This window comes from Rhinolophus ferrumequinum, chromosome 22 (genome assembly GCF_004115265.2).
Source record: "Rhinolophus ferrumequinum isolate MPI-CBG mRhiFer1 chromosome 22, mRhiFer1_v1.p, whole genome shotgun sequence".
Taxonomy (NCBI): domain Eukaryota; kingdom Metazoa; phylum Chordata; class Mammalia; order Chiroptera; family Rhinolophidae; genus Rhinolophus; species Rhinolophus ferrumequinum.
The window spans coordinates 41,760,553-41,774,506 of record NC_046305.1 but is presented as its reverse complement, the minus strand read 5'-3'; the positions used below and the strand labels follow the sequence as shown (position 1 = coordinate 41,774,506).

Sequence of the window (13,954 nt, the reverse complement as noted above, 5' to 3'; positions counted from 1 at the left end):
TTCGGTTCTGTGATATGTAAATGGATAGAACCAACTGGCGAGAGTCTTTAGGGAGACTGAAGGACCCTGGGTCTTGGCCAGGAGCGAGCCTGGCTAGTGGGCCGCAGGACGCAGGGCCTCAGGAGAGCTTCTGCTCTGGGACACTGGGCAAGTGTCACGCAGCGGGGGGAGTGAGCTGGTGCAGACGCAGCAGGCGGGGGCTGAGCAGGCTGACAGGAGAGCAGGAGGAAGCCAGCCTCCTGCTCCCTCACGACACCCTCAATTACACAGGCTCACGCTGTTCTAGGGCTAATTGCTTCTGAAGCAGCCAGCCTGTCATTCTTCCCACAGCAGCAAGCTTCTCTGTCGCCAACCCAGGACCCTGCACAGCACAGGGTACATTCCACTTTTCTTCTTGGAGGTGCTCCAGAAATTGTATATTAAACACGGGACAAAAGCCGGGATATTAGATTCCTGAGCCATACCTTCCAGCCACTGAATCAGAATCTGAGGGTAGGACCTGGAAATGGCATTTTAAACAAGTTCCCCAGAAGATCTTGAGGTCCCCAGGGTTTGAGAACCACACGGCTAGGCCTGCTTATAAGTACATACCCCCTAATGTTCCAGGCTGTCCCAAGAGGCTGGAAGGGGGGAGGAAGTGGAAGGAGAAAAGTATGACGACGGCCTGGGGGCGGCAGATGTGCCCCCGTGGGCCTCTCCTTTCTCCCACATCTTCCTTTGTCAGTTCCCACATGCACAAACACACGTCACCAAGCCCAGTCACTCCCCTCAGAATTTGCTTTCCCTCCATCCAAAATGTCCCTGGATCCAACCTCAGCCATCCCCACCGCAGCTCTCCCTCTCCCAATAGAGACCCCACCTGCCTTGTTACTTAAATAATCTTTATTTCTCATGCACTAGGAAAGATGGGATTGTATGAAACACTGTATTTCACAGCAAAGGCCTCGGTCCGGAAAACAACATAGGGGACCAGCCAGGATCCAAGTCTGGTCAAAACTCTGGGGACCATACGGGGATACCACCCCTAGGGCTGGTGGCAGATCTAGGACCTTCCAGCTGCAGTGGCCCCAGACATGGCACAGGGTGGCTGCCCCTCCCACAGAGGCACAGGAAGCTGACACCAGAGGAGTATGTGGACCGGAGGAAGGACGGAGACGGCCGCTGGGCAGCGACGTGGCAGAGGTGGCGGTCTGGCGCCTCCAAGGCCTGAGACCAGGACGGCAGGGCTACAACTGAGCTCTCAGCTGAGCTCTACGCATCGCAGAGCTGCTGGAGCTCCACGAAGCCCCCAGCAGCCCTGTGCTCACAGATGTGTTCAGACCCCACCCGACTATCCCTCAGCCATGTAAACAAGACGGGGGCCTAAACTTAAGCCTTGGCCAAAGCTCAGATCTGCCCAGGCAGGACTCCAAAGGCTAGAGGGGCCAGCCCTCCACAACCATCCCTAGCCCCAGTGGACAACCAGGCTTCAGAGGATCCTGGGATGGGGCCACCAGCAGGGCAGCCCTCAAACCTGGGCCATTGGGCCACCTGAGCCAAGACAGGTGGAGCAGATCCTGGCACTGCTCTAACTGGGGTGACACAGAGACAGATACAGGTCAGAAACATGCCGGACAAAGAAGAACGTACACATGCAGAGACCACAACAGGGTGGGAGGGGTCCGAGGACAAAATATGGTCCAAGTTCTGAGACGTGGGGGCACCATGTGGGCCAGGCTCACTGAGGCCCCGGACTCATGGTGACACCTGGCTCCTCAGGGATGGTCTCCAGCATCTCACTCTGAACAGCCTGCGTGATGAGCGCCAGCTCCTGGCACAGGGTCTCGTGGCGGTAGCTCACGCGGATGTCCGGCACGTTCGTGCGGCGGATGTCATTGCCCTCAGGACCCTCCTTGGTGTAGTTGGGTCCCAGCCAGTGGCTCTTCACCTGCAGGGTGAGGGGGTAACGGGCAGGGCTGCAGCCGGCGCTGAGGGGCCATGTCCCACGACCCCTGGGACATTCCCCAATGCAGAGGAGGGGCGGGAAAGGGGATGCCCAGGTCCAGGCTAGCGGGTGCCGGTACCTTGTGAGAGAAGCCACTCATGAGCACACTGTTGCGCGCCAGCTCACACATGTCGCAGGAACTGAGCTTCCACACCTGGGTGGCGATGCTGTATTCTTCCATCAGCGGCTCCTGCACGGGCCAGGATCCCTTAGGACAGGTGCCAGGCCCCGTCACCCAGTCCCTCCCGGGGGGCCTGCCAGGCAGCATGCCGCACTCCACCAGCAGGGGGCAGCACCAGCCCTGAGACCCCAGTGCGGGCGGTGTCCTCGTCCCAGAACACCCGCCGGCCTGCTGCCCACCGGGTGCCCACCTTGGTGAAGTGGAACTGCAGAGGGTCATCAGTGGACAGCGAGACCATGAGGCCGCGGGACAGGTACTCAGGTAGCGGGTTCCGGTGGTAGCTGAGGAAGAGGCTGTTGTTGCTGAGCGGCGACATGGCGATGCCGATCTGGGCCAGGTAATACAGGTACTGCAGGACCGGGGCCTGGGCAGGAGACAGGCGGGCGCGGGGCCGGTCAGGTGGCCGGGGGCTGCAGGGCACACCTGCTTCTGGGGGAGACAGGCCACAGTCGTGGAGGAAGGAGTCCAGGCTGGGCCTGATCCGTGGAGGCTCATGTACAGTCAGAATCCACGTTGGCGCCTCAGCGTGGAGGCTGGGGTTACAGGGGGCCAGACGGGGGGCTGCCTGAGGAAGAGGATCAGCCGCCAGAGGGGCCCAGGTGGGAGGGAGGCTGGGGGTGCAGCCCTGACCTTGCGCAAAAGCAGCCCGTGCGAGATGTTCTCAGCCAGCATGAACGCCGACACCAGGTGGTGGATGGGCCCAGCCTCCCCGCAGTGTGGCCGCAGCACAAACGTGTGGAAGCCCCTTTGCCTGGGGGACATGAAGACAGCGTCAGCTCTCAGGTCTGGCTCCCTGCCCCAAGACTGTGTGGGCCTGGGACGGGGCAGGGTTAGATTCTTGGCTTCAAGGCGTGAGCCATGGAGCTCCAAGGGCAGAGAACCAACCCATTAGGACCGTGCCCGGGGCAAGAAGTAGGTCTGGGCTCTGGTGGGCCCAGCCCAGGGCAGGCCCAGGGCCAGGCCTGTTGGGCAAGGTGAGAAACAGCAGGGCGAGAGGAGATGCAGTCTTGGCAGAGCCCACACCTGCGCAGGTGGTTCAGCATGGCCATGTTGGCGAAGGTGTAGTACAGGTAGTAGGCGTAGGGTGGGTTGTCCTCCTCCACCCAAGCCTCGGGCAGGGGGCTCTCCAGGTTGAAGACATGGTTCTCGGGCTTGGACTCATCATCCACGCTGTCAAAGCCATCCACCTGGCACAGGACTTTGGGGTTAGGCCCAGAACTGCCGCCAGGCAGTCTGTCCTCCCCTTCCCCATACCCAGCCCTGTGCCACCTGCTCACATGCTGCAAGAAGAGGTGCAGCTCCGGGTGGCTGGCGGGATGCACGGTGGCCTCGAACAGAGGCAGGAAGATGTTCTCCAGCATCTCCTGAAAGTTGGCTAGCTGGCCCTTGGTACGGTACACATCACTGCAGGCGGAACGTAGGCACAAGGGTGCGTGCAGGTCAGGGCCGGTGTGTGAGGACACCAGCAGGCCAGGAAGGGTCGGACCCCAGCCCAAGATCACGTTAACTAACACTCTGGAACCAGCCTGGGTGGGCCAGGCTAGACAGACCATGGGTGGGGCCAGGCGGGCCCACCTTTCACTCAGGGACTCGGTCAGCCATGCCAGGAGGACAGGAGGCAGACTCTGGCCCCTTGACCTCTGCCCCCTCGTGTTCCCTCCCACTCCCAGGGACACTCACAAGAGGCGGGGCACCTGCACGAGCCAGCGCACGTTGGGGGAGTGCACGCGATGCATCACGGCCCAGTGTGCCAGCTTGTCCCACTCGTCCCTCGAGCGCCCATAGATGGACAGCCTCAGCTCCGCATTCTGGTATTTGCTCTCCTCCAGGTCTGCCATCACCTCCTAGGGACATGCATGAGGCAACTGTCACCCTCAGGCTTCCCACCAGTCCTCGTCTTTGCACCCACTGCCACGTGTCCTCAGGCAGCCTCATGCCTCTGACTCACTGTCCTCACCCACCCATGGGTGCCCCTCATATACCCAGGTTCTCACTCAGGCCAGGGAGCACTGCCCAAGGCCCACGCTGCCCCCGCGCCAGGGTCTTGGCAGCCACGCCTCCTCACCTTGATGATGTGAGCGAAGTACTTCCCAGAAACCTTGTTGTCCGTCTTGATGAAGATCTCTCGGAGGACAGATTCCCCAATAGGGTTGTACTTGGCATTGAACTTGTCAAAGCGATGGAAGGTGTTCCTGTCCTGGGGTAGACAGGCAGGCCCAGGTCACCCCTGACCCCCCAGCCCACGTACGGACCCAGAGTCCCTCAGCCCCCGATGCTGGGACAGACCGCATGCACGTCCAGCGTGTCCACACTCAGGTCATAGGCCGTGAGATTCATGCTCTCGAAGACCTCCCGCAGCGTCTGCTCACGGCCCTGCTCCACGTGCACGATCTCCTCCAGGTGGCGCTTCATCGCCCGCTTGATGAAGCGCAGTAGGTGCTTCTGGTTCATGCAGGATGAGGCGTGGATGTGCGTATCCACCTGGGATGGAATGGGGGCTGCTGGGTCCACCGCGGCCACGGGGTGGGGAGCACGTCGAGGACCTGGGCAGTGGGATGGGAGACGCCTCTCCAACGTGGGTGCTGTGCGGGGGCCCAAGTCTCCTGGGGGAGGCTGGGCTGGCCAGGTGCGGACCCACCTTGCGGATGTTGTAGAAATCTCGGTGTGGCACCTTCTTCTGGGCGGCCAGCTCTTTCATCTCATTGAGCAGCACATGCATCTGAAACTTGGAGCTCAGGTACTGCAGCCGGCGGTAGCAGAACGACTTTCTGGCAGGAGGAGAACAGGTGGGGGCTCAGGGTCTGTGGGGAAGCCCCTGAGGAGCAGAACAGAGGAGGCGGCGGGAGGGTGCAGGACTGAAGCTGCCCAGGGGGCAGCAGGCTACTAGGACTCGGTGACTGAAGCGGGGAGAGACTGGTGACAGGTGTCTGCGGCAGGGCTGGGGCTGGAGAGTCCAGGCTCAGGGGGAGCTGAGTGTCTGCGACCAGTGGGGACTCACATGGGGCCGTTGATAATCAGCGCCATGAGCACATTGACGTCAGCCACAAACTCCTGCAGGTCCGGGTATGGCAGCTCCACCTCAGGGCAACTGGCACATGGTGGGGGGTGAACGGGGAGCTTGGGTAAGGAGAGCAGGCAGGCCCTGCACCCCCCGACTTCCCCCCAGCACATCCCATCCCTCTTACTGCACATCGGGCTCCCTGCGGGTGTAGACGTGCACCACGCCCTGTACCATGCGCAGACCCAGGCCCAGGTCCCCGGGCATGGCGCTGGGCTCCCAGTACTCATAGGGGTGCTGCTCCAGCGCCGGGGGGTGCACCGGAGCGTCTGCAGGGTGAGGAGGGTGGGGTCAGGACCAGGGCCATCTGCCCAGCCCAGAGGCCCCGCAGACAGAGGGGGAGCGACGTCAGGCCCCCGCCCCCGCCTCCATCCCGGAGCCAGGCTGCGTGTGGGAAGGGGCAGGTAGTGAGGTTCCTGAGCCCCAAGCTCAGGGAGCCTGGGACAGGAGGGCACTTGCAGCAGGGCAGGGACGGGAGTCCCACCTGCAGACACAGGGGTGTCGGGGCCCTGCTCATAGGTCCGCGTCTCCAGAGGCTTCTCAGCCAGCTGCTGCAGATACCGGCGGGTGGTGGTGCAGAAGCCCTGCAGCGACAACGCCATGTACTTCTCCCGGATGAAGAGGGCCCGCACCACACTCTTGGCTGCGTCCAGCAGGTCTGTGAATGGCACCTGGAGACAAGGACATGTGGTCACTCTCTTCGGTCTCAGGCCCAGGCCAGGCTCACTCTCAGCTCTTCCGTCAGGCCTTGGCCCCAGAAACATTCAGACCATGCACTTCCCAGCACATCAACCAGCTTCCAGAAAGACCCTCTGCCCCTCCAGCTTCCAGAAAGAGAAACGCCCTCTCTAGCCCCACCCCCAGTTCCCCAGGCTAGGGGAGCGCACCGGGACCCACGGCCCTGCCCACACTCACCCCACACTTCTCGTCCCCGGCGATGGTGACCCGCTGAAATTCCCGCTCCAGCACCACGTCACGCTCCCGCAGACCCCGGTCGCCTTGCCCCTCACCCTGCTCCTTGTAGAGCCTACGGGACGCAGGGCACAGGGAAGGGGGTTGGAGCCTGCAGTGCGACAGGCCCCAGCCCCGCAGCCCCGCGTCCCCACAGCCCTCTGCCCTCCTCACTGGAAGTCCAAGTCACTGTCCGTCTTCAGGAAATCCTGCTTGGCCCGAAGCAGGATGTCGGGCTCCAGCCTAGAGGTGAGGGGGCGAGAGGTCAGGCAGATGACGAGGGACGGCCCTGGCCCCAGACCCCTGCCCTGGCCGGTGCTGTGATGTGCTGTCACACGGGGTCCTCACAGGGCTGTGGAACCCTGCGCTGCGGGTGCTGCTCTTGCCCCACTTTGGAGATGAGAAAGCACGTCCAGAAGTTAAGCCTGTGCCCAGGCTACACTGACAGCGCCAGCACCCAGCAGCCTGATGCCAAGGCCTGTACTTCACACCCAGGGGGGCCCAAAGGAGGGACCCGATGGGGCTCTGAAGCACCTCATGGAGACAAAGGGACCCTGTGCGCCTCCCCACAACCCCACACGGCCTGTGCGCCACCCCACCCCGCGGCTGCCTGGCTGTGCTTCCACCATACACAGCTGTCTGTGCCCCTCACACACAACTGCCTGGCTGCACCCCCACCACAACTTGTATGGCTGTATACCGCCGACTCCGAGGCTACCTTGCTGTGTCCCCTCCCCCCCCAACCTGCAGCTGCCTGGCTGTGTCCCCCAACACCGTGGCTGCCTGCCGGCTTCTGGGGCCAGGGGCTCACTTGACATCTTGGCTGATCTGCCGCTCCAGGCGCTGCCTCCGCTCCTCCAGCTGCTCGATGGGGCTCTCCTCGGGGAACTCGTAGGGGGCACTGCGGAGCTCACTCTCAGCCAGGGAGCGGCTGAACAGCTCCTGGTGGAGGGAAGGAAGGGTCAGTGTGGCTTAGCCCTCAGCCCCCGGGCCCTCCCTTGCAGAGTCTGGGGAGGGGGTGAGGGCAGCAGGAGCTGGGGGTACCTGGAAGAGGCTAGGGATCAGGGCACAGCCAAGCATGAAGTCAGGGGACAGGAAGCAGAGTCAGGGCATGGGGACACAGGGCGAGGTGCCAGGCGATACCTCCGCGATCTCCTTGCATTTGTCATCCATAGACGTGCGTAGGTCGAGCGGGAAGTGCTTGTGGCAGGGGGCAGGGCCTGGCAGGGATCGGGCAGACTGCAGCGGAGGGGCCCCCAGCCCACCCCGAGCCTCTGTGGAGACAGTGATGCCCGGGTCAAAGGGTGGAGGGCAGGATCTGGGTGCAGTGGAAGCCCTGGGCCCCCGCCCGCCCTGGGCCAGCTCCGCAGAGAGGCCAGGGCTTGGAGAGTAGGCCGTCCCTTCTCAGAGGCTGAAGAGGAGGCTGTGTGTGACTCCCAAAGGACCTCACCTTCACAGCTACCACAGGGACCCCTCGCATGTTCCAGGTGTGAGGTGTGAGGGTGGGGTGGGGGTCCTAAGTCTGCCCCTGGAACAAGTGGATTCATTCACTCCAGGAATCAGAATCTGAATATTGGACTAGAGGCCTCTCCCTCAGGCCATCCAAACCTCCATGTGAGAACCTCCCACATGCGGCACACGCTCCAGGAAGGCGCCAATAAGGACCTGCGGCCACATCAGCGGTCCCCAGCCCACAGCTTCCAGAGCAGGCAGTCCAAGCTCAGACCTGCCTCTGGACTAGCAGGTCCTCCTCTCAGAGGGCCAGGGCCCTATGTCCTGATGTCCTACACCTACAGAGCACGGGGAAGCCACGGCTGCCACTCAGCTCTGACCTGGGGACCAGCCCTCAAGGGAAGAGGAAGAGAGGACGTGGAGGACCTGACTGGCAGCAGGAACCCTACTGCCTCCCCAGAGGCCTGCCCTCTCCCCCAGGACCCCAGGGCTGCCAAGATGTGCCTTGGTCCCAGCCTGTCCCTCCCACTGCTGGCTGCCCCTCCAAAGGGAGCTGCCACAAACAGCCTGCGCCACTTAGAGGCCCCAGAATCTGGGCCGGAGGCCCCAGGGAGGGAAATATCAGAGGCCAGGGTCTCAGCGCATGGAGGGCAGAACTCAGCAGCACCAGTAGGAGGCTGGCACTAAAAGCCTTGAGGCTGCTAGTCTAGAGGGGATGCCTGTGCTCCCAGCCCACCGGGAAGGACCCTCCTGGCTCAGCGGCCCCACCCTCCCCAGCAGGAAGCCCTCCACACCCAAATGGGCTCTCCCAACCAGCTCTCGGGGGTCCTCCCTTCCAGCACCCTCCTTTCCCCTCTCCACCAGGACTGAGGGACAGACTGGAGGCTGTGCCCAGGTAGAGTGTCTTAAAGTCCCTAGGCCCACTCCCCGGCGCCCCTGAGTCTGGTCCCAAGGCTGGACAAAAGGAAGAGGAGGTGCCTGCCCCAGACCCAGGACCCAGCACCCACTTGTCCTCATGCCTGTCTGGGTCCTACCTGCAGAGTTCAAGCAGCGCCAGCCAGCAGCCCAGTGCCCCTTGCCCGCCTGTTTGCTGAGTGGCCGGCAGCCCTGTGCCCCTTGCCTGCCTGTTTGCTGAGTGGAGCTGCAACCAGTCCCCCAGGACAGCTCAGGGGCCGGCACGGGCTGTACCAAGTGCAGCTGCATACAGGGGAGACCCTGGGATGACGGCAAGTAGGGGGCTGGGGGAGCTCAGGAAAGCCCAGAAATCAAGGGAAGGAGCATCAAAGTACGGAGATATGAGGAACCCCAGAAATGAACAGGGCCTTAACCTCTACAGTGCCAGGGCCCAGCCCAAAGTGGGGCTCCCAAGGGGCTGGAACAGGGTAGGCTGATATGGGCAGGTCACCCTAAGCTGGCAGGGAGGGGCCAAGGCTCCTTAAAATGTACTGCCCCAGTGTATAGTGAGTAGGTAGAATCTGGCTGGCCAAAGGATGGGGGAAGAGGAGTACAAAGAAAGAGGGCAAGCAGCCCCTGTCTCTATACCCAGCAGCCCCAGGCCATCCTCCTCTGCCCAGTGGCCTTGTTTTGCCTGTCCTCTGGGGCCCTGCCTATGGGGTCCCTCGGGAGACACAGGGCCTCTGCCTGGGAGAGGAGCTGGCTGGCAGCCCTGGAAGTGGCTCAGTCCAGGCAGGGACCATGACGCCCCGCGACTGGTTCATGGTCCCCTAGACCTCCAACCCCCGTTTCAGTTGTGATGGACACATTGCCCAGGAAGAGAGGGACAATTGGGAGAAGAGGGACTAAAATTTGGAGGACTTGAATCTGACTTTGTTCCCATTTATTAGCAAGTCTCTACCTCCTGGATGACTCGAGTCCTGTCTATAAGCGGGTGATAAGTGGGTCCTGTCCTGTCTAGCCACAGCTGCCGCAAGGCTTACACAGATCTGGCTCCGAGTATCCAGTCAAACACGATAATCTGTGATTATGAACTCCTGGGACCCTCCCAACACATCCCACCCACCGGGGAGGGTGGGAGGTTCTTGGGCCCAGGGCAGGCCAAGGCAACCAAGCAGAGAACGGCAGCAAAGAGAACAGAACCTGGCAGGGGTGGAGATGGGGGTGGTGATACTATCTCTTACTTGTAAGAGGGCAGCGAAGGAAGAGGAAGGAAAGATGAGCACCTGCTCCACCCCTTAGGATGTAAGACACAGCCTGAGGTCCTTGCTTGCCCAAGAACTCTGATTCTACACAACTCTTCCCCACTCCAAAACCCCTCTACGGGCCGCTGACCACAGACCTCCAGGGGTGGTCTGGAAGGGCTCAGCAGGAGCTGAGACAAAGGCCCTCATCTCAACCCCCTCTCCTATCAGGATGGCCCAGGGCTTCCATAGAAACGCTGGAGTGACCAGGACAGGTTCCAGCAGCCAGAGCCATCCCCCCAGCCTGCCAGGCCACTGCACGGGGCTGCCGGGGTTCACTGGAGGTGACAGACAGGCAGTAACCCCCACACTCCCTGCAGCCGGGCCTAGAAAACCCAGCTGCTGTCTGCTGGTCCCTTCTCCCAGAGTCTGTGTCACAGCAACACACACACACATACACACACACACACACACACACACACACACAAAATCACACGGGGGGAAGGGGAGGGAGGGTATAGTTGACCAAAAGCCAACCACTCCCACCAACTCCAAGATTCTTGCCATCCCATCTACTCTCTTAACCAGGACTCACTGCCAGGACTGCCTCAGTAGGCAGCGAGGTGCCCAAGGCTTTGACCCACAAGTATGATGCTCCCACCATGTGACCACCCAAAGGTACAGATCTGGCCCTGGCGGACACACCCTCTGGATGGCACAGACCTGGGCACAGAAAACACAGACCCTCAGGACAGCACGGATCAGGCCAGCATCTTCAATGGCATAAGAAAACATAGGAGGTGGGTGGTCAGGCTAGGTACAGACAGCTGCTGAGGGGGAGACTGGCTTGAGCTAGTCACCAAGGTGGGGGTGGTGTTTCTTCAGCCACAAGACCTGGGGACAGCAGATGGCAGGGAGATATCCCTTAGAAAGCAGACCCAGGCAGCCGAGCCCTTAGGGAACTGGGCACAACCGTACCAGGCTGCCTGCTCCAAATGGTGCAGAGATGCCTACCAGAGTGGGAGCCGGAACCAAAGGGTACTGGAGCACTTGCGGGTGGGCAGCAGGCCCAGCCTGAGCCCTGCATGGTCCGGCCCAAGGACACCAATACTCTTGGGGACGCTCACGAGACAGACCAGGAATGAGCACACAGCAAACGATCACAGTTGCGCCCCCGGCCTTGGGATCCCAGTGTCAATGAGTGTGCCCTAACATCAGAGCCCCGATGAGGGGTCAGAGATCTGGGGTCCTAAAAAGAGGAACTAGCCATACGAAGACAGCCTGAGCCTGCCTGGCAAAGGCACAGCTGCTAGCACTGTGGCCACTCTGCAAACCAGTCAGTCCCACTCAGCCCCCACTCCATTCATACACTCTCCATGCAAACAGCCTTAGCACATCCACACGCTGACACGTGTGCAAACACACCTCTTGCTGCACCCACACCCATGCCCACTCCGTTACAAGGATAGCATCCCTGACATGGAAACGTCCACCCCACCTCTCTCCCCCCACCACCTCCCAAGCCAGCTGTCCCTGGGACCGAGGACGAGGCACACCACAGCAGAGAGGGTGCAGAACCACCCCCCCACACCCCCCCACCCTCTGAGGGGACCAGTGGCCTGGGCCAGAAGTGGTGGAGCAGAGCCAGTGCCTGGGTCAGGATGCACACACTCACCTGGTGCTGCAGAGGAGGGCTGCTGGCTGGCACGCTTCTTAAAGGGATATTTGGCCTTGGGTTTGCCCGGGCCGGATGGATAGGATGCCATGGCTCTGGTCGTGGAGATGGCGGGGGAGTCTGAGCCGCACCAGCTGGGCCTGGCTCTGCCACATCCAACCCCTTCCTCCGCCCCGCCCCCAGCGGGAGTGAGTGATGCAGGAAGCAGAGGCCCCGCCAGCGGAAGAGGCCCTGGCCACGATTTCTGTTGTCTAGGCAACCTCCAGGAGGGGCCTCCATCCCCGCCCCTTAATCCTCCCTTCCCCTCCCTCATCCCAGGAGTGACGTGGGCCTGGGGAGGGATGGAGGTGCGAACAAGATCGTAGAGAGCCAGCACCCAGCACGCCACTAACCCTCTCTCTGGAGCCCTGGAACCCGCCTCCCTTGCCATGACTCTGGGGCGAGGGCTCAAAGTCCAGGCTAGCTGGACTAGCTAGCGTGAGAGAAAAATATAATAATAAACAAGGATCCGGCGTGAGCTCCCCCAGACTCAGAATACGTTCGGCCCAGGGCAGGCGCAGTCCGTGAACACCCAGTCCCTCTAGGGCAGAATCCCCTTTTTCCTTCTCTATCTGAACCCCGGCCCCAGAGTAGCGCAGCTCTGGGAGGATGGAGTAGAACGGAGAATCCCAGCCCGGTAGGGAGTAGCCTGTCTTGGGAAAATTCCACTGTCCAGCAGAAGCTACCTTCTCGGAAGGCAGAGAGGCCAGGAGGCAGGGGCTTCTCTGAGGGTCTGGGAAAGAGACCCGGCGTCTCCCGCCTCCTCTCTGTTTTTCCACACTCAGGCTCTGCTCTCCCAGGCCCTGCTCAGGAGGAGCTGGCCGCCTTCGCTACGTCTGCGGGCTATGCTCAGTCCGCTACCCTCGTCAGCCAGGACACTGCACGTCTCTATCCCAGAGACCCTTCCCCCAACACAGGCACACACACTCACCTGAGGCCATGCTGCCCGAGCCCTTAAAGGGAGCGGGGAGGCTGCCCGCCAGGGTCTGCACAGCCGGGAAGCCCGGGTCTCGAGGAAGGGGATGAGGGCTGGGGCCCAGACCCGCACCAAGTCGCTCTAAGAGCCCCTGCCCCGGCACGGAGCGGCGGGAAGTAAGGCAGTCTTTCAAAATTGCCGGATGTCAGGAGGCGGGCCCCCGCCGACCTTGGCCGCAGCACTGGCCTGGAAGACCCCTCAGCTCCCGCACTCCAGAGGCGAGCAGGCCACGTGCTCCCGGGACAGCGGGACCCGGAACTCGCCTGGGCTTCTCTCCACACTCTCTGGATATTCGGGGTCGGCCTCCTGGAGCTGGACTGTGGGGTAGTCACGCAACAGGTGCGACCCCACCGAAATCTGACCAGTGCCGCCGCGCGTCTTCGCGGGCCCAGGCCCCGCCCCGCCCGGGCCGCCAGGCCCCGCCCCCGCCATTTTTTCCTCATCCCGGCGCCACGTGGTCTGCAGCCACTACGCAGTCGTCACCGTCGGATCGGTGCAAGTTCTGTGCGTCAGCTCGTCAGTAAATGGGATGGGGTAATCGCACTACCTCACTCAAAGGAGTTATTGTGAGGATAAATGTTCACCACCTTTGCGCGGTGCCTGGCACAAAATAAGTGCCCAATGAAAGGTAGCTATTATCATTGCCCCAAGATTCACTTTTCGCAGAAGTCCTACACCAGCATTCTCACTGTGGGTGTCTGTTTCCTCCTGGCAGGCATAGATAGGCAGGGTGTGCCTTGCATTCTGGCTCCCCTTCCCACATTTATTTCTATATTTGTTGATTAAGAGCTTAGGCTCTGTAGCCAGAATGCCTGGGTTCAATTCCAGACTCCTCCACCTACTTCCTGACTGACTTTGGGAAAGTTATTTCTTAGCTGAATTTCTATTTCATCTATAAAATGAGTGTAAGAAACCCTGCTTTGTGGTGGTTTTTTCGATAAATGAGCTAATATAACTGCTCACAACAGTGCCTGACCTTTTACTATCCAATTAATATTTGTGTATTATTGCTTTGGCCTTGGCTTTAACATTCCCAGAGGTTTATTCACCTTATAGCCTATAAAGAAGTGGAGTTGGTCTGTTGTGGGGACTGCAGATACACCGCCCAACCAGCATCTCCACTCTCAAGTGGCTGAAAATCATACCTAAAGGGAACTTACAAGGGAAAGTCCCGAAGACTTCACTGAACATAATTAAGTGTATTAGCAGCAATTAATCTTTTTCCTATTTCTCCATCTTGTGGGAGCCCTTTACCCCCCCACACTCAGTTGCACAAACGCTGCTTATCCAGCTCCTCCTAGTTCTCACCACCCCCATAGCCAAATTCCTTCCCAAACTTTGCCTCTCCCAACTCTCCCCAGGCTGGACCCTGAACCTTATTCTCACCTCCACTGATCCCTGCCTACTGCTCCTAATGCTGGGCAACTCAAAAAGCCATGGTCTTCATAAACACGGGGGAGGAAAAATTCACCTTACAAAGAATCAATAAAATTGAAAAGA

General features: G+C 60.8%; 1 protein-coding gene across 4 annotated transcripts; it reads right to left on the bottom strand.

Moving 5' to 3' along the window:
- Window positions 1–864: 864 nt before the first annotated feature.
- On the bottom strand, window positions 865–12,867 carry AMPD2 (adenosine monophosphate deaminase 2). 4 transcript variants are annotated; one of them, XM_033092737.1, is made up of 18 exons: window positions 12,410–12,867; window positions 7,318–7,448; window positions 6,986–7,116; window positions 6,349–6,417; window positions 6,139–6,250; window positions 5,708–5,894; window positions 5,351–5,492; window positions 5,164–5,253; window positions 4,804–4,933; window positions 4,452–4,646; window positions 4,231–4,362; window positions 3,846–4,009; window positions 3,443–3,569; window positions 3,189–3,352; window positions 2,796–2,916; window positions 2,356–2,529; window positions 2,064–2,174; window positions 865–1,927 (listed from the first exon to the last, which is right to left on the bottom strand). In XM_033092737.1, exons 1-18 carry the CDS (start codon window positions 12,417–12,419, stop codon window positions 1,718–1,720), a joined length of 2,400 nt encoding a protein of 799 aa, XP_032948628.1. In that variant the 5' UTR covers window positions 12,420–12,867; the 3' UTR covers window positions 865–1,717. The 4 variants fall into 4 exon arrangements, with proteins under 4 accessions (XP_032948628.1, XP_032948625.1, XP_032948626.1 ...); XM_033092734.1 differs by lacking the exon at window positions 12,410–12,867 and adding an exon at window positions 11,440–11,762; XM_033092735.1 differs by lacking the exon at window positions 12,410–12,867 and adding an exon at window positions 8,661–8,773.
- Between the last annotated feature and the right edge of the window lie 1,087 nt (window positions 12,868–13,954).